Source organism: Camelus bactrianus, chromosome 13 (assembly GCF_048773025.1).
Source record: "Camelus bactrianus isolate YW-2024 breed Bactrian camel chromosome 13, ASM4877302v1, whole genome shotgun sequence".
In the NCBI taxonomy this organism is placed as follows: Eukaryota; Metazoa; Chordata; class Mammalia; order Artiodactyla; family Camelidae; genus Camelus; species Camelus bactrianus.
Window position 1 is genome coordinate 54,094,691 of NC_133551.1, and position 15,631 is coordinate 54,110,321.

The window sequence follows — 15,631 nt, forward strand, 5'->3', positions numbered from 1 at the left end:
TACAGATGAAACTAAAGATTCCAGTCCCCTTTGTGATAAAAAACATCCTATCAAATGTTGTAAAAATGATCCCCTCCCTTCCTGGCATTGACAGATTAACCTAATTAATTTCCTAAAAGCAACAGCAAGGTATGCAAGTCTCAGCAGCCAAGGAATTTTTTAATTGATCAGTCGACTGAAACATGGTAACCATGAGAACTTAAAATTCAAGGTGTATGGCCCCCCTCCGGAAACAAAAAACAAAAACAAACCACCTTGGAATTTTACCTTAGACTGCCACCTCATTTCTGCATGCTTAAATGTAGTGCTCTGAGCATCCTTTTCTTCAGAAAAAAGTTTCAAGCAGCTGAGCTCTAATGTAATTAGTGACTTGTTCTGTCCAGTTTAGCTGTCTTATTAATTGATTAGAGCATTTAAAAAAAATGTTTTTTGAAAATCAAAGCCTGCTTTTATTGATGTTCCAACACACTGGAGATTCGGAAGGGATTGTTCGCAGGCCAATTACCATCTGCCTAGATAACCGTTTTGCTTTTCTGGTGCTACACTTATCTGTGCTTCAGCCTGATTTTTCAGAGCATGGCCTTAGCATCACGGTTACACATATTTCCCCCACTGAACCGTATGAATTTGAGTATAACAATATGATCTTTTTTGAACTTTTCTATAGCAGTGTAGTTACTGGGCAGACTGACATTAGAGTGATTCTCTTCAATTTGTCAAACTTAACTGATAACATATAGTTAAAAAAAGACCAAACGCAATCCATCAGCATGTTAGTTAAAGTAACTAGCGCTTCCTCAGCATCAGTAACAAGATCCTTCAAGAACACGAACTGTACTGTTAGGGTTGCACAGGGTGTGGGGACATGTAGATGGGAGAAGACTGGGATGCAAAATACATAACAGCGAGAAGGGATTAGACTGAATTCTCTGATGTCCTGGAGAACATCAGAACATAAATAGGGTAAATGGAAATCAGGAAGGGACACATTTTTGATTCTTAGGCTGGACTGCTTCAAAGTAGTGAGTTACCCCCGGGTAAGGAATATGTCCTTGTAGAAATTCCTGGGTTGGCTGGAGGCCTCACCTCACCCTGGGGTTCCTTTGAGTCCAGCGATGGCAAAGGAAATAATGTGCAGGCTGGGCAATGAGCCGTGGGGGCTGTGGAGAGTCTACTCCATCCAAAGGGGTCAACCACTCCCGAGCTCCCCCTGGTGGCAGCCGTGAAGGGATATTGCAGGAAGAGTGAAGCTGCTGAATCACGTCACTTTTTAAGGGATTTTTAAAAATAATGTTAGCAACTAAAAAAAGTATTTTAAATACCAAACAAAAGTTATTTGTAGACTGAAATTGACCTGCCAACTTTGAGACCTCTGATTTGTCTATTAACTTCAATTATAAAATGAAAAGTTATATACCTGAAATTATATAGTTACAACAGTTGAGAGCTGGTTTCCAAAATTTCAATTGAGTGCTTTCTTGCACAGCACACCTGAGCTGTGTATCCACTTCAAGGCCTGTGAAGATTCCCCCAGTTCATTTCGGTTTCTGTTTTTCCTACCCGTTCTTAAGTTCTTTCACTGCCTGGCAGAGTTCGTAAGCCTGGCTTCTTGCTTCCCCCTTTCCATCCCACTCAATGTCTTATATTTAAGGGAAAATGGAGGTGGGGGGGGGGGAATCTCTTTAAAACCTGAGCTCCATCTACATGCCCAGCACTATTAAGCATTTTCCATCTATTAACTCATTTAATATTCCAGCAGGCCTCTCTATAGTGGAAATTTAGAAGCATCAAGGAACTTGTCCAGAGTGTCATGCAATCCAGGTTTGAACCCAGGACGTCATGATTCTTAAACCTACATTCTTCCCACTCTATCACACTGGCTCCTTTACCTAAGCCTGAAGAGAGAGCGTAATGATGTCCACACGACAGAAAGTTTAGAGCAAAGCTTTTCTTTTTATTGCAGTTATTAGTGAAAGTTACACTTCAAACTGAAGCTAAGCAACACTAAAACCATTAATTTTTTAAAATCAAGGATTAAAAACAAATACAACATAGAACCCTTCCGATACACAGAATGGCAGAAAAAAGAGGAGTGGTTCTGTCACAGGACATTTCAGTGACAGTTTGGCTCAGAAAGAATTATAACAATTTCTTCAACATAAAATAGTGTAAGTGACTGAACTGCTTAAAAAGCGGCTTCTTCAAGCTTCTCAATTTCAACCCTAAGTTTTTTGTAGTAATCTTTTTTGGGAAGATAATTTAAATACCAAAAAAAAAAAAGCACTTTTGTTTAAAAACTTTATTTGCCTTCTGCTCGTCTTAATTACATTTATTCTCAAGGAATTAAAATAACCACCATATTCAAAGCCTGGCCCCCAAGTACACAGTGATAGGATTCAGCATTTGGTGTTTCTAATTATACAGTGATTACATATATATCATAGACTTGCTCCCACCCACCATATAATCCAATTTCCTCTTAATAAAGTGTGGCAGTCAGTTTAGTATCATTCAAGATTTTATCTTACAGCATATTACAAACTCACACTCACTCCATTGTTTTAACTGATGCTACTGTGTAACCAAACATTAACAAAGGAAGGCTTATGGAGAAACATTTTGAAACTCTGCAGTCTCTAAATTACTACAGTAAATTGTTCTTACTTATGAAAAGCTAACAAAAAATATAAGGCCAGGCCAGGCATAAGACAGGATAGGGAAGATGAGGAAGGAGGTTTGAAAGTCTGTCATTTTACCATGCTGAAACTTGGTATCAGTAGAAATATTTGGCAAGAATAGTCAGTGTGGAAAAGGAGGATGGAGAAAGAGGTTACTCTGATTTTATGTAATAATTCAGTTTCAAAACATACTGAGATCAACTCCCAAAAATAGTTCACATCTGCAATACAAATAGGCACACACGGTTAAGATGGTTAAAAAGTAAAATTTAAAAGGCTATTTGTCCATCTGCAGGACATTTGCAGGTGGCCCCACCCTCCCCACGTGTCCTATATTTACATTTTACTTTTCAAAAAAGCCCCTTTAAAAAGAGTGCTGTTTCCTCCTCCATTACTTCGGGTTTAAAAAAAAAAGCAGCAATTATCTAAAGTGGGAGCAGTTAGCAACGCTTTAGGGGTGTGCATTTGTGTGTAATATAAATGTTCTCTAGAATGAGTGGTCAGATTACACTGGAATGGTTATATCACAATTTTAGTCCCCCAAACACTAAAGGAACACAGTATTTTTTTCTATATAAACTTATGTAATACACAGTGTTATAAACATAGGATATTTACACACTCGTGTGCACACACACACACACACACCCCACTGCTTCCCTCAGCCTATGAATGCATCCATACACTAGTCCACAAGAATGATCTTTATTCACAAGATACAGTAATACTTTTATGGGTCTATAACTGAAGACAGATATTAAAGCTACACATTACAGCAAAAATTGTTTAAAAGTATTCCTGATATACCCATTATTCTTAGCTATCTCACCCAGCAAGGTAGATTTTTTTGTTCATTTTCCAAGCATGAATCTCCCCAACTTTTAGTACTTGTAATTTTCATTATCCTATAAAAACTCACACAGATTCCACCCATGTTAGTGATGAGCTAGAAAAGCCCGACTGCCTGCAACAAGGGGAGGTCAGCATCTAGAGAGAAAAATAAATGTTGAATGCATTCATACCCTGTGTACCTAAAATGCATCCTTTTTTTTTTTTTCTTAAAAAACAAAACCCAAAAAACCAAACTTGTTTGTTTCAACAAGGAACTGCTCACACAACCTGTGGTGCTGTGCCCTTTGTTTTTTTCCTAGAAACAGGAATCCCTTCCCCCCAGGGAAATGGGTAAGCCTGTAGAAATGTAAGGTTCTGCCCATGATCCAAAAAGATAACTGGGTCAGACACCAACGGGCTGCCTGATATCACCTGCAGGTGCTCAGCACTGAACTGAAATGAAGGAAAAAAACTTTTGCTGTATTTTAACATTTAGAGGAACATGGTGATTGGAAAGCAAGGTTCAACTCTGCAAAGTGATAACTGAAATAAGCACATTTTCCTTCTTAAGACCTAACCCCCTACTCCAAAGAAAGGTACCAAAAACCTGCAAGACACAAAGGGATAACTATCTGGTTGTACAACAGCCTCTGATGCCAGTAATGTAGTAAAAATGCCTGAAGGCAAAAGGCAAAGTTAATTTCTGATTATCTGATGATTTCACCACATTAATCTAACTCAAAATACAATCACAGCTGCCATAGCACCACTAAAAGGAGTTTGGTTGTTGAAGTTACACTTTTCCCAAAGTTTTCCTATAAAGAAAAATTCAGCCTGTGTGCTGGGGGGGGGGGACGGACAGAACAGGATACATTTGTATGTGAACACCATACCATGATAAAGCCTCAGTTTCTCCTATACCTGCTTGATAAAATGATGTACGGTAATTAAAGACACTCTCATAGAGGCAAACTGGAAACGAACTCTTCATACAACATTTTTTAATCTTGAACTTCTGAATAGCTTTTCTTTTGGAGAACTCAAGCACTGTCATAAACATTATTCTACTCTTACTACTTTGTGAGGTAGGTGAGGGCAGGTGTCATCGCCACCATTTCACACAGAGCATGTAGGCACACAGAAACTAAGAAAATGGCCCTAAGGACACAGATCAAATCAGTGGTAGAGCTCTAACTGAAAATCTCAGCTCAAGTGTTAGAGCCCTTCCTACTCTCAAAGGCAACAAGTTCTCAACCGTTTTTTTCCAGTTGTGATCTTCTAAAAGTTCCTGCATTTGAAACCTATTTATGCCTTCTCCTTTACAGGTCAGGTTTGACAAGGAAATAGGCTGAGCTAAAAAAAATTTTTTATATAGAATTTTGCACACACCAAGAAGTACATATGTGAGAGAGAGATCTACAGAACTGAGGTCTGACAAAATCAATTAAGAGGAAATAATAGTCTAAGTATTCATTTGATAGAATATTTATATATGTCAGAATAAAAGTCACAAATCTTTTGAATTTTAAATCAGTCTGATTCATCATAACCAAAAGCCATATTAATTTTCCATAATATGGGAAATCTCTGTTGCGGAAGACTGAAATATTACTTTCAAGAATAATTTTCTTTTGTCACTTTGTTATAACATCCTATTTCAGATACATATTCTATTCACATTATCACTCTATAGCTAGCAAAAAATTCTATGGCTAGAGACAATACCTGCAGCATCAACACTTTCAATCTTAATTGTCATTTAACTGAGTTAGGATTTCTTTCCATCTGTATTAACTGAAGTTACATCCTAATGATTCTCATTCTCTCCCTCTTAAAAATCTCTCCTCTTTTTATTTTTAACAGTGTGTGTGTGTGTATGGGGGTGGAGAGAGAACTGCACAATTCATAAATGGCATACAACACTGATTATATCCCAAAACAGAATGACGTTACTCAAGTAAATCAAAGAATGATATATACTGAAGGAAAAACTGACATGAACATGAAAACAGTGCTCAAAGAGTCTCTCAATCACGCTATAACTTGTGGCATGTGATCTTCCTTTCTCAAGTCTTTTAAAGACTATTATTTACTCACAGTAGAATTCTACAGAAGCTGCCTCTAAATCCTTTTTGTTTTTTAAAGAGGAGAAAAGGGTTGTGCCTTGGGCTAAGAAATGAGAAACTCCTGGAAAACTTTTAATGAATCTTATAGGGACAAAGCATTAGAAGATTTTGTGCTTGCTATTCCTGATTTCCTTTCCTTCCCTTTTCTATTTTTTTTTTTTTTTTGAGGGGGAGGTATTAAGGTTTATTTATTCATTTATATTTAGAGGAGGTACTGGGGAACTCAGGACCTCATGCATGCTAAGCATGTGCTCTACCACTTGAGCTATACCCTCCCCCCATTCCTGATTTTTGAATTAGAAAAACAGCACATGCACATTGCAGGATCATCAATACTATGAGGCCATTCCCTTTCTGTAAAACAGGGAGCTATTTATCATCAGAGATCCAAGTCTGTTGCTACCAAAACCAAACCTTCCTCTTGTCAAACTCCCTGGGACCAAATTGTATCCATTACTGATTGGACTGTGTGTGTTAGGCAAAATGCCCCCCTTGTTACAACCTACCAGTGTTTTCCCCAAATCTTTCACCAAAAACATTTTCTTTATAGGAAAGAATACCTTGTCTAGAAAGGCCCTGTTCGGTGTTTTCTATATAAAGGGAAAAGCTGGAGAAGCCATGTTGATAGTAATGCCATGGCTCTATTTAAGAATAAATACTTCATTTAATTTTGTTTATTATAATTCAGACACAACTTCTCTAATTTAATGAAAACAGATGCAACTTTAGGTCTGGGAGAACAACATAAAATAAATTTACGTTGGAGAAGCACTCTTCTTAGGTTTCTCTTGTAGGTTCAAACAGCAACAGCCCCTCTTTTACAATGCAACTGTGGGAACTGGACAAATGTTAAACAGCTGTAAGGTTTCTATCCAAGGATTCCAGGAAATAAACCCTTTCTTTTTCCTCATTTCTCCCCTCACTACATACTCTCACAATTCCTCTACTCCATTTCTTCACAGAGACCTCCTGTCACACCTGTAACACTTTTGTACAAAGAATCTGTCCTCCTTTGGTTCTAAAATTATTATTAAAGGGCCAAATTAAGGGATTTTTGTATGTCTGCCCTTCCAACTAAAGCCATGAAATAAATAAGGATGGAAAGTTTTAGGCATTAAACCAGACTAATCTCCCTCTCTAGTCTCTGGCACAGCCTCCTAAACATAAAATTATAGAGGTGCACACAGTTTTTAGAAATAATAAAACGCCCAAAGCAAAGTTCTAATGACCAGTTCTCCCATCTGTTTTCGACTCACATAAGACTATTCATGATGTTCTTTTTTGGGATGTATTATTACTCACTGCAGAAATACTTTTTTTTCTTAGGAGGGGGACAGTAAACTTGAACAAGTCACCAAGTACTTCACTGTGGTAATTCACTGCTGATGCCAGGGACTCTGATTTATGAAGCCAACCAGTTAAAAGAGCAAAATAAGCTCTAGGTGTCAGATTCCTATGATCTTTCAGAAGGAAAAAAAGAAAGTGAAGGATGATTTCTACTCAAAGCTGCCTTAAAAATACTGTTCTACAAGAATTATATGCTTATCAACCAAGGACAACGTTGAAACATAATGAATAAAACTATTAACGTTATAACCACAATAAACATCCTTAAGAGGAGGACATGTATTTGCAACAAAAATATATCTGACTGCTCCAAAGTTTTTTAGTAGCAACAAATTCCTATCCTCAGAGTACCAACCTTCCATTAATACTTGACACAGGGGTGAAGGAAGTAGCTCAGAATAGTATATTATACACAAATGGCTAATGTCTATATGAAATCATATGTGGATTCATTTTAAACTGTAAAATTTCATGTAATATGAAAACATTTTCCCAATTACTTAAAATTTTCTCATTTATCCCCTCTCAGTGGAAGAATAGAATATAGTACCACAAAATGTCATACATTGAAACGTGATAATTTAGAATTTAAAACTCAGAGAATGGGATAAAATTTATCTTTCAATGTCTCACTGAAAAAATGGCTTATCAAGCAAATTCACCATGTAAAAACACAATGGAAATATTTTACCTGTTTAAAAGAATTCATTTCAAATGTATTTTTATAAAAGATTAATGTCAATACAAATAATCTTGGTCTATTCACTAGGAAACTGGAGTGACCATAAATGCTTGAAATTAATATTCTATAATCATACTTTTCACTTCCTTCCAATTAATTCACACTCATATTATTAGTTAAAATTTTAATTAACTGAAATACTGTATTAATCAGTCTTTATCTCTGGTTCTACCTAGCCACTTAAATTCTGTTCCTTCGCTGATGCTCAGGGTTGACTCATCTTTAGAAGTATGCTAGGGAAAAGATCAGGGTAGCAAATCTTCCATATAATATAATTATGGTAGGGGAAGGGAGACTCCATTTCAGAGTCAATGATCACTGACTTCTTGATCATTTGCTATTTGTTTTCCAGGCCTATAAAAATGGTATCATAATCCTAATGCTGGATGATGTAACCATTTAAGCAGTTTCAATGTAGCTGAAGTTAGAAAAAGAAATAACAATCATTTATTTGACAAGTTGCCCCCAAACTACAGATCAGGTAAAATAAATCCAATTCGTTAATGTTAGTTTGCTACTTAAGGGAAAGAAATCTAACTTACAGAAAAGACCCACCTCCCCTCCACATTTAGAAATTTGTCTAAAGACTGTCTTTAATGCCCACTATATAAACAACATTAAGTATTCTAAGTTACAAAATAGTGTTACTGGTTTATCGGTAAAAATCCAAACTCTAGACTTTATGGAAATAGTAGTTTGGTTGGTATATTAACAGTCCATCTTAACCTCTGCTAATATAACAAAGAAAGAGGAAAAGCTGGAAATATCTATTAAAAAAATACCTTAATCTAAGCAAAATATAAAAGTTGCACACAAATTGCCAATAAATACAAACATCACAATAGAAAATTAATATTAAAAAATAAACTCATAATTGCTATTAAGACATTACAAAAAAAATGAAAAAGTTTAATGTGCATGTATATTTGCAGACAGACATAGTACACTCCAAACAATCAATATAATTTTACTATCATTATTACATAATGCAGCATACAAGGTTACTGAGGTGTAATGTTTTTTGTCTGTTTTTATGTCTATTCTTTTCTGGAAGAATGCTCACCAAATTCACAAGTAAGAACTGGTTAGGTGATCATTTACTACTGTTTACTACTTCCTAGCTCAGGGAAAATTGCTTTCTGGTAGATTACCAGGTTTCTAACAAGCATGATGCTCCTGTTATTATCCTTCCTTTTGCTTGTTTCCCCCGAAGCCCAATTTTACATGTTCTATTTCTAATTAACTGATCATACAGATGCACTGTCATTGTTTTTCATCTATGCTAGAAAAGAGAGAGAATCATTTAGAATATTTCTTGGTACCTGAAAAAGAAAACTTCCCTAAAGACAGAGACATAATCATTTTATTTTTCCTTTAGACTGATTCCCATGGTCACTTGGCTCTACCCTTATATACAGTCTTCTCTAATAAAGATTAATCAGGAAAGGTTGCCAATAGATATTTACAAAAGGGTCAATCTATGCTGGGGGGGGGAAAAGGTAGCCTATGACATAATTTCTGGCAAGTTACCTTTGCCTTTGGGCACTTGCTACTATACCCATACTCTTGTCAAAAAGTTAAGAAGATCTGCTGTTTTATGTGCCTTATAAATTGCCTTCAACACAGATGAGAAATGAAAAGGTTAATTCTGTTAAAAATTGCTTTTAAACTTACAAAATTCATTTGGTGAGCATTTACCTAGATACTTTGCTGAATAAAAGCTTTACTTGGTTCCTTTGGACCAGATTCAGGACAACAAATAACATTATTTATATGAAACGGTCACACCCTTGGAGTTCCTAAAATAATTCATCTTTAAAATGTTTAGCCTTGTGCTATTTGAAAAATAAAAATCTACAGCACCATCTTCTGAAAAGGCACTTTCTAAGAACCGCCTTGCTCTTAAAAATGATTTAAAAATTTAATCCAGCATCTACCCTGAAGAACATTTTTGCTTTACTGAGACCCTAACATAGACACAAGAGTAAATTTTGGTTACCTTAGACACTGATTTCAAAATGGAAGGGAGACCAATGAATGGCTGGATGGTCTGACAGAATCTTAATTTTGACCTGATAACTTCAAACAGGGCTTCTCATTGGTCAATCTCAAGCCCTCCATATGAAATTTATTAACCTATGATCTTTAATTCAAATAAAAATCTTTAACATCCAAACTTTAAGAGCAATAGATTCTTACAGCAATGTAAAAATCTAGAGCACTATCTTTGATGGGTAAATAAAAATAAAATTCAATTAGCAGTCAATAATATTAGCACAAGTCTTGACCATTATATTTTAGCTAAAAGAAATTATTCTGACCAACATGGAAAATTATAAGCTGAAATGTACCATTTTTAAAAACAGGAAGAGTAAAAAGTATTTCCCCCTTTGAGATATATATATATATATATATATATATATATCCCTATATATATATATATAGGGAGGGAGGGAGGGAGAGAGAGAGAGAGAGAGAGAGAGAGAGAGAGAGAGAGAGAGAGAGAGGGAGAGAGAGGGAGAGAGGGAGAAGGGGGTCGGGAGAGGGGAAGAGAGGTTGAGATTTTTTTTCTCCTGGGAGTCAGCTTAAGTTTCATTAATCACAATATCATTTCTAACATTGCCACTGATCAAGAGTGTTCTTAGTATAATCAGGAATTTAAAAAGAAATGAGTTTTTTGGAGAAAATTCTCACTTTCACATTTATGTTCTGATTTTACACATTATTCTTGGCTTATTTTTTGACTCCCTATAGAATCACAAAGTGCTTTATATGACCAAATGGGAGAGAAAAAGGAAAATAAAGACAGACTTTAGAGTCAGGGTTATACTGTCACTCACAAAGGCCTCACTTGATGTAAGCTCTCCCAACTATTATTATTGAAGCTTTGAGACAACCATGAATCCTCAAAAAAGAATGAAAAGGATTAAAATTCATATGGATAAAAAAGCCAAAATAGAGATGCCAGGCCAAACACAATACTGTAAATCAACTATACTACAATAAAAATAAATAAAATAAAGTTGCCAGGCCAGTGATGTCTTTTTGCAGCTTGACTGATAACTCCTAAAAGATTATTTAGGCAGCAAGTTCCTGTTAGGGATAATGTGTCTTTAAAAGTTTTCAATAGGAGAATATCTAAGAGGATGAGTTAAATAAATATTGAACTCAAGTCTAATGATACTGAATAAAAATCACTGAGTTTTCAGTTAAGCTTCTTGGCAAAACATTACTATCAAGTTTCAACTAGCAAGACTACAAAATATTCTGGCTGAATCCAAGTGGCTAGCTTCATGGGCGTCATAAAAACCACCACTCACAGCAAATTCATGTTGGCCTCTGAATCAAACACCCACCAAACTCTTTGAATAGTATCTCTAATTCCTGGTCTATAATCCATCTAATTACTTCAGATCTATTACTGGCACTCTGAGTGTTCACCTTTTCCTTAAACATTGAAATCCTCTGCTAGCCGTTTCTACTGAATGGCAGCTCAGCTTTTATTTCCCTAGACATACCTTAAGTCTGCTGTGACTAAGCCTGTCATGAGGTCTGTCATACTAAAATCCTTACAGAATATACAAGTAAACTTTAGGCAGTGGTGGGTCATCAGAGAACCTAGTTTGGAAAACTAGTATAGGTTTTTAGAAGGCTAGAGTCTCTGTGCTAGAAGGTAGAGATGAATCTTTATCAGGTGCCTTCTGAAAAACCTAGTACATTCCCACTAGAATTCTAGCTAGACTTTCTTCTAGGAAGATAAATAAATTAATAGGTTATAAACAGGAAGATTTCCATAGAAGAATACTTTTTCTGAGAAACTTGTTAAAAGGTAAAACACTAAGAAAAAAATAAAGGGCATCTGTACTTCCGTAAAAATATGCCAAAAACCAGTACTGAGGAGGTTGAGGTACCCTTTTCAAAACTGCTAAAGTCAAAATCCACATTTCTAAAACCAAAAAAAGAGTATCCTGATGTTAAATTGAAACTAAAATGGCAGCACCCTTTGTTACCTTGATATTTTATGTTCTTAATCTTTTTAGGGAAAAAAAAAAAGAAAAGAAAAGAAAAGGAAAGAAAGAAGGGTCTAACACAGCCTTGAATCCTGCTCATCTCCTTACTGTTTAGTGCAGTAACTGTCAGACTCCACTTCATTAAATAAATATAGCAGCTACAGTATTATAAATGCATGGTCCTCAATGCCAGTAACTTGATACTGTAATGTAAAATATGTATCAGCCCTTTACACGGACACATTTGCCATCCAGAATATACATTAAACTCCCAATTTTTCTTTACATGAAAATCAATTATACCAGTTGCCGGGACTGACATTTTAAAGTCACCGTGTCACTCATATATCATAGAAAACAACAGACATTCATTGTATAGTGAGCAAAGGCAGGAACAGACAGGTCACTGTTGAATTTCATGACCATTAAACTCAAAACTTTTTTTTTTTTTAATAAAAATGATCAGGAATTCTACACCAGAAGTGTAGTAACAATTAAAACAAATTTCAAAACATATTTGCCACATAGTCTTTTACCTTAAAATTCTAAGCACAAAGTTTCTTGTAATTAAGTTCGATATACCAATTTGTTAGCTAGCAAAATAGAAATACACTATACATATTCTTTCAAGTTAACCAACTTTAAACTAGCAGTGTTGAAACTCTAAGAGCACCCTAAAAAGAACTCACTTCCAACGTAAAATTTTATATTAAAAAAAATTTTTTTTTCCTCTGTAAAAGCCCTTCCAAATAGGTTTAAATTGTGGGCTTTATTTTAGCGCATGTGAGATTAAGTGACTAAAAATTAGGTAAAGCAGTAAATCAGGAAAGGTTATCTAAAGTTCTTTCTTAGGACCTAAAGTTTCCCATGTGAATCTGTGCAATTCCCACTGATAAAGGAAGATGTGTTATTCATACTGAGGAAACATATACAATCAAGTTTTTACCATCTAGGATATACTATTTTCTTCTTTTGCCCATGTTCTATGAATTTTCAATGTAAAAAAAATTCAACAATTTTTGATATTCAGTGAAACTTCAATGAAAAAAAACACATCCTTTACAGGAATTTTTTTTGGGGGGGAGGGTTGGGAGAAAAATGTATATATTACACAAATAATACCTTACGTAAAGAGCTTGGAAACAGTGTTTTAAATTGCATTTCAGACACTTCAATATAATAGACATACAAAATACAGTACTTTGTTAGTTTTCTGGCAGAGGGACAAAAGACTTCCTAACTGTTAGAGGACATGGGCTCAGATTTTAGGCTCAAAATACAGTAAATCGACAATAAATGTGGGTACAAGTAAGAGAGAAACTAAAAGAGCTAATCCATTTGTTTTCATGTGCAGATGGAATTCTGAAAGGTTAACAACAATGCCCACTGGAAACAATCTGTAATATCTATACTCTGAACCAGTGCAAAAAAAAAAAAATTAAAATGCGATTTTCATGAGTTACAAAGTGCAAAGCTCCCCTGAATCCAAGGTTACTGATGAACTCGGTTTGACAGCTTTATAGTACTTATTAATATCTTAAAGTGAAATCAATAAAACAAAAGTTCTGCAAAACTGTTCCCAACATTTCAGTTATTTAACTCATATAGAATGATCAAAGACCTAACTTCCTCTGTCACCATTACCCTAATTTTAAAAGGAAAGTTACACTGGTGATGAATTAGCAAAAAAAAATTTTTTTAAATGTCATTTTACATTTTTCTGATTCATTTTAGTAAATGAAAATGGACACCTCACTAGTATGATTCTTTAATAAACATGATCTATTTTCAAAGAATTTAAATATCTTCTAAATCTTAAGCTAGTTACTGTCATTACTTAAAGTTTTTCAACTTTATTTCTAATATTCAGGTCAGACTCATTTAGGAAATTTAACTTCATTTTCATTGTGATTTTTAAAAAGACATGCTTGAAATTTGAAAATTACAAAACTTTCCTTCTGAAATTAAGGCTGTATTACTTTGCCCTTTTAAAATTATGGAGGTGCCTGTTTCTCCCACTATCTGTGGTAGAGATGTCAAACAGACACAGCTTTCTTTTAAAACTGCTTATTGCACTAAAAGATAGCAAAAACAAGTTGTCAGTTCTTAAAATAAACATGATTATATTTCTATAAAAGATGTTGCCAATATGATTCTATAATTATTAAAGCGCTATTCTAATAAATATAAAGAAAAGGAAGCTATACTTCAAAACACATACATATATGTTTATATATACACACATATATATAAAAATATATATATGAACATCACATTAAGGTATGAGAGGCAGCAAGTAAACTAGCAAAAAAAAAAAAAAAAAAAAAAAAAAAGAGATCTCCACAACCCTTTCTCTCCACCCAATTTCAGAGGCCTCAACCCTATACAGTTCCAATCATTTAAAATATTTATATTTTATAAAAGCTTTAAGGGACTTCCATGTATAACCCATAGAAACAGAAGGCTTTAGAATGTATATCACTTACAGAGAGAAAGAGTTACAACTTCTGAGAAGGTTTTATATTTATAGCAGCTTTAACAAATTCACTAAAGAAAAAGAATAGTTTAGGTTGCTACTGCTTATGTACACACTGTACAAATGGCAAATGTAAGTTCAGAGCAGAGCAGGAAGGGCCACTCACCCTCACAAAAAAACAAAAATAATTTTGTTTCTTAAGAAAGCAATGTTAAGAGTTGAGGACTCAGAATTGTGTATGAGACAAGAGACCGGAGTAGGGTGTGCAAAATAAAAATAAAAATCTAGTTTGCCATGCTTCATATTCAAATGAACCAGATACATGAACATTTGAATGTCACTGGTAGCATCAGGGAAAAAAAATGTAGGTGATGAAGGCAAGGAAGGTAGAGAGAGAAATAAAAGTGGTGGTGGGAGAATAATAAAAGGGAAAGAAAGTTTCCCAGTGGAATGAACTATAAAATATATACACAGACACATATATATCTATTGTCAATGTAGATCCAGATATATATGCATATGCAGTATACATGTATATATGTAAAATATACAGATATCTTTTATAAGAATACACGAATGCACATTAATTTTTTTGCACACATAATTGTGAACAATCACTTTGATTATTCATATCGGTATTTTTTTTTTAACCATCATTTACTTTTTCTTTACCTTTTTTTTTTTTGCAAAGAGTTGTGCTGCCAAGCAACTTGAGGTAAAGGCATTAAAAGGGTTAGACTACAAGAAAGTGAAAACGAAACAATTGCGATACTTCCTACAGGAGACCGCACAAAAAAGCAGTTGGCTGGTTTCATATTGCATAATGGTGCTGTGTTCCTTGATGAAGTAAACGATCTTCCTTGTATCAACATATAGATCAGACCCTGGCCCCCACACAGTGTTGGTTTCTGTATGGCTGGAGGCATTCCCCACTCAACTGACTCCACTGGAAGCATACACTGTATGTCGATTCATCTTCCAGTTCTTCCTCTCAGAGAATATCCTTCAACTTTTTAAGCAAAGTACATTGTGCGTAAGGTATCTTGGTGAATCTGTACAGCCTTGGCAAGAGCTTGAGGATCTCGTCCATTGCTCTGTCCTGAAACGTGACTTCCTTCAGCACTGTAAGAAAAGTGGCAATGAACACAAACCCAACCCTATTCTGATATAATAATTCTGAAAAATATTACTTGTAGAAAATTTCAAACACATTAAAAAAAAGAGGTCAGTATAATGAACTCATACATGTCTATCGCCCAGGTTCAATAATTACTAACTCAAGGCCAATTTTGTTTTACTTCTCGCACTTCCCTAGGATTATTTAGAAGCAAATCCAAGACATCCTATCATTTTGTCTGTTTATATCACTTCTGTCACCAATAACCTCTCCCTTGAATTAACTAGGTAAATCAACAAAATCA

At 34.9% G+C, this 15,631-nt stretch overlaps 1 protein-coding gene across 3 annotated transcripts in view; it reads right to left on the reverse strand.

Moving 5' to 3' along the window:
• Positions 1–1,933: 1,933 nt before the first annotated feature.
• The window catches only part of AGO3 (argonaute RISC catalytic component 3), a 109,539-nt gene continuing 95,841 nt past the window's right edge, over positions 1,934–15,631 (reverse strand). For all 3 annotated transcript variants that reach the window (XM_010959903.3, XM_045520346.2, XM_045520347.2), the window contains one exon: positions 1,934–15,332. In XM_010959903.3, the coding sequence (XP_010958205.1) occupies positions 15,224–15,332 (109 nt within the window). In that variant the 3' untranslated portion in view covers positions 1,934–15,223. The remainder of the gene's footprint in view (positions 15,333–15,631) is intronic.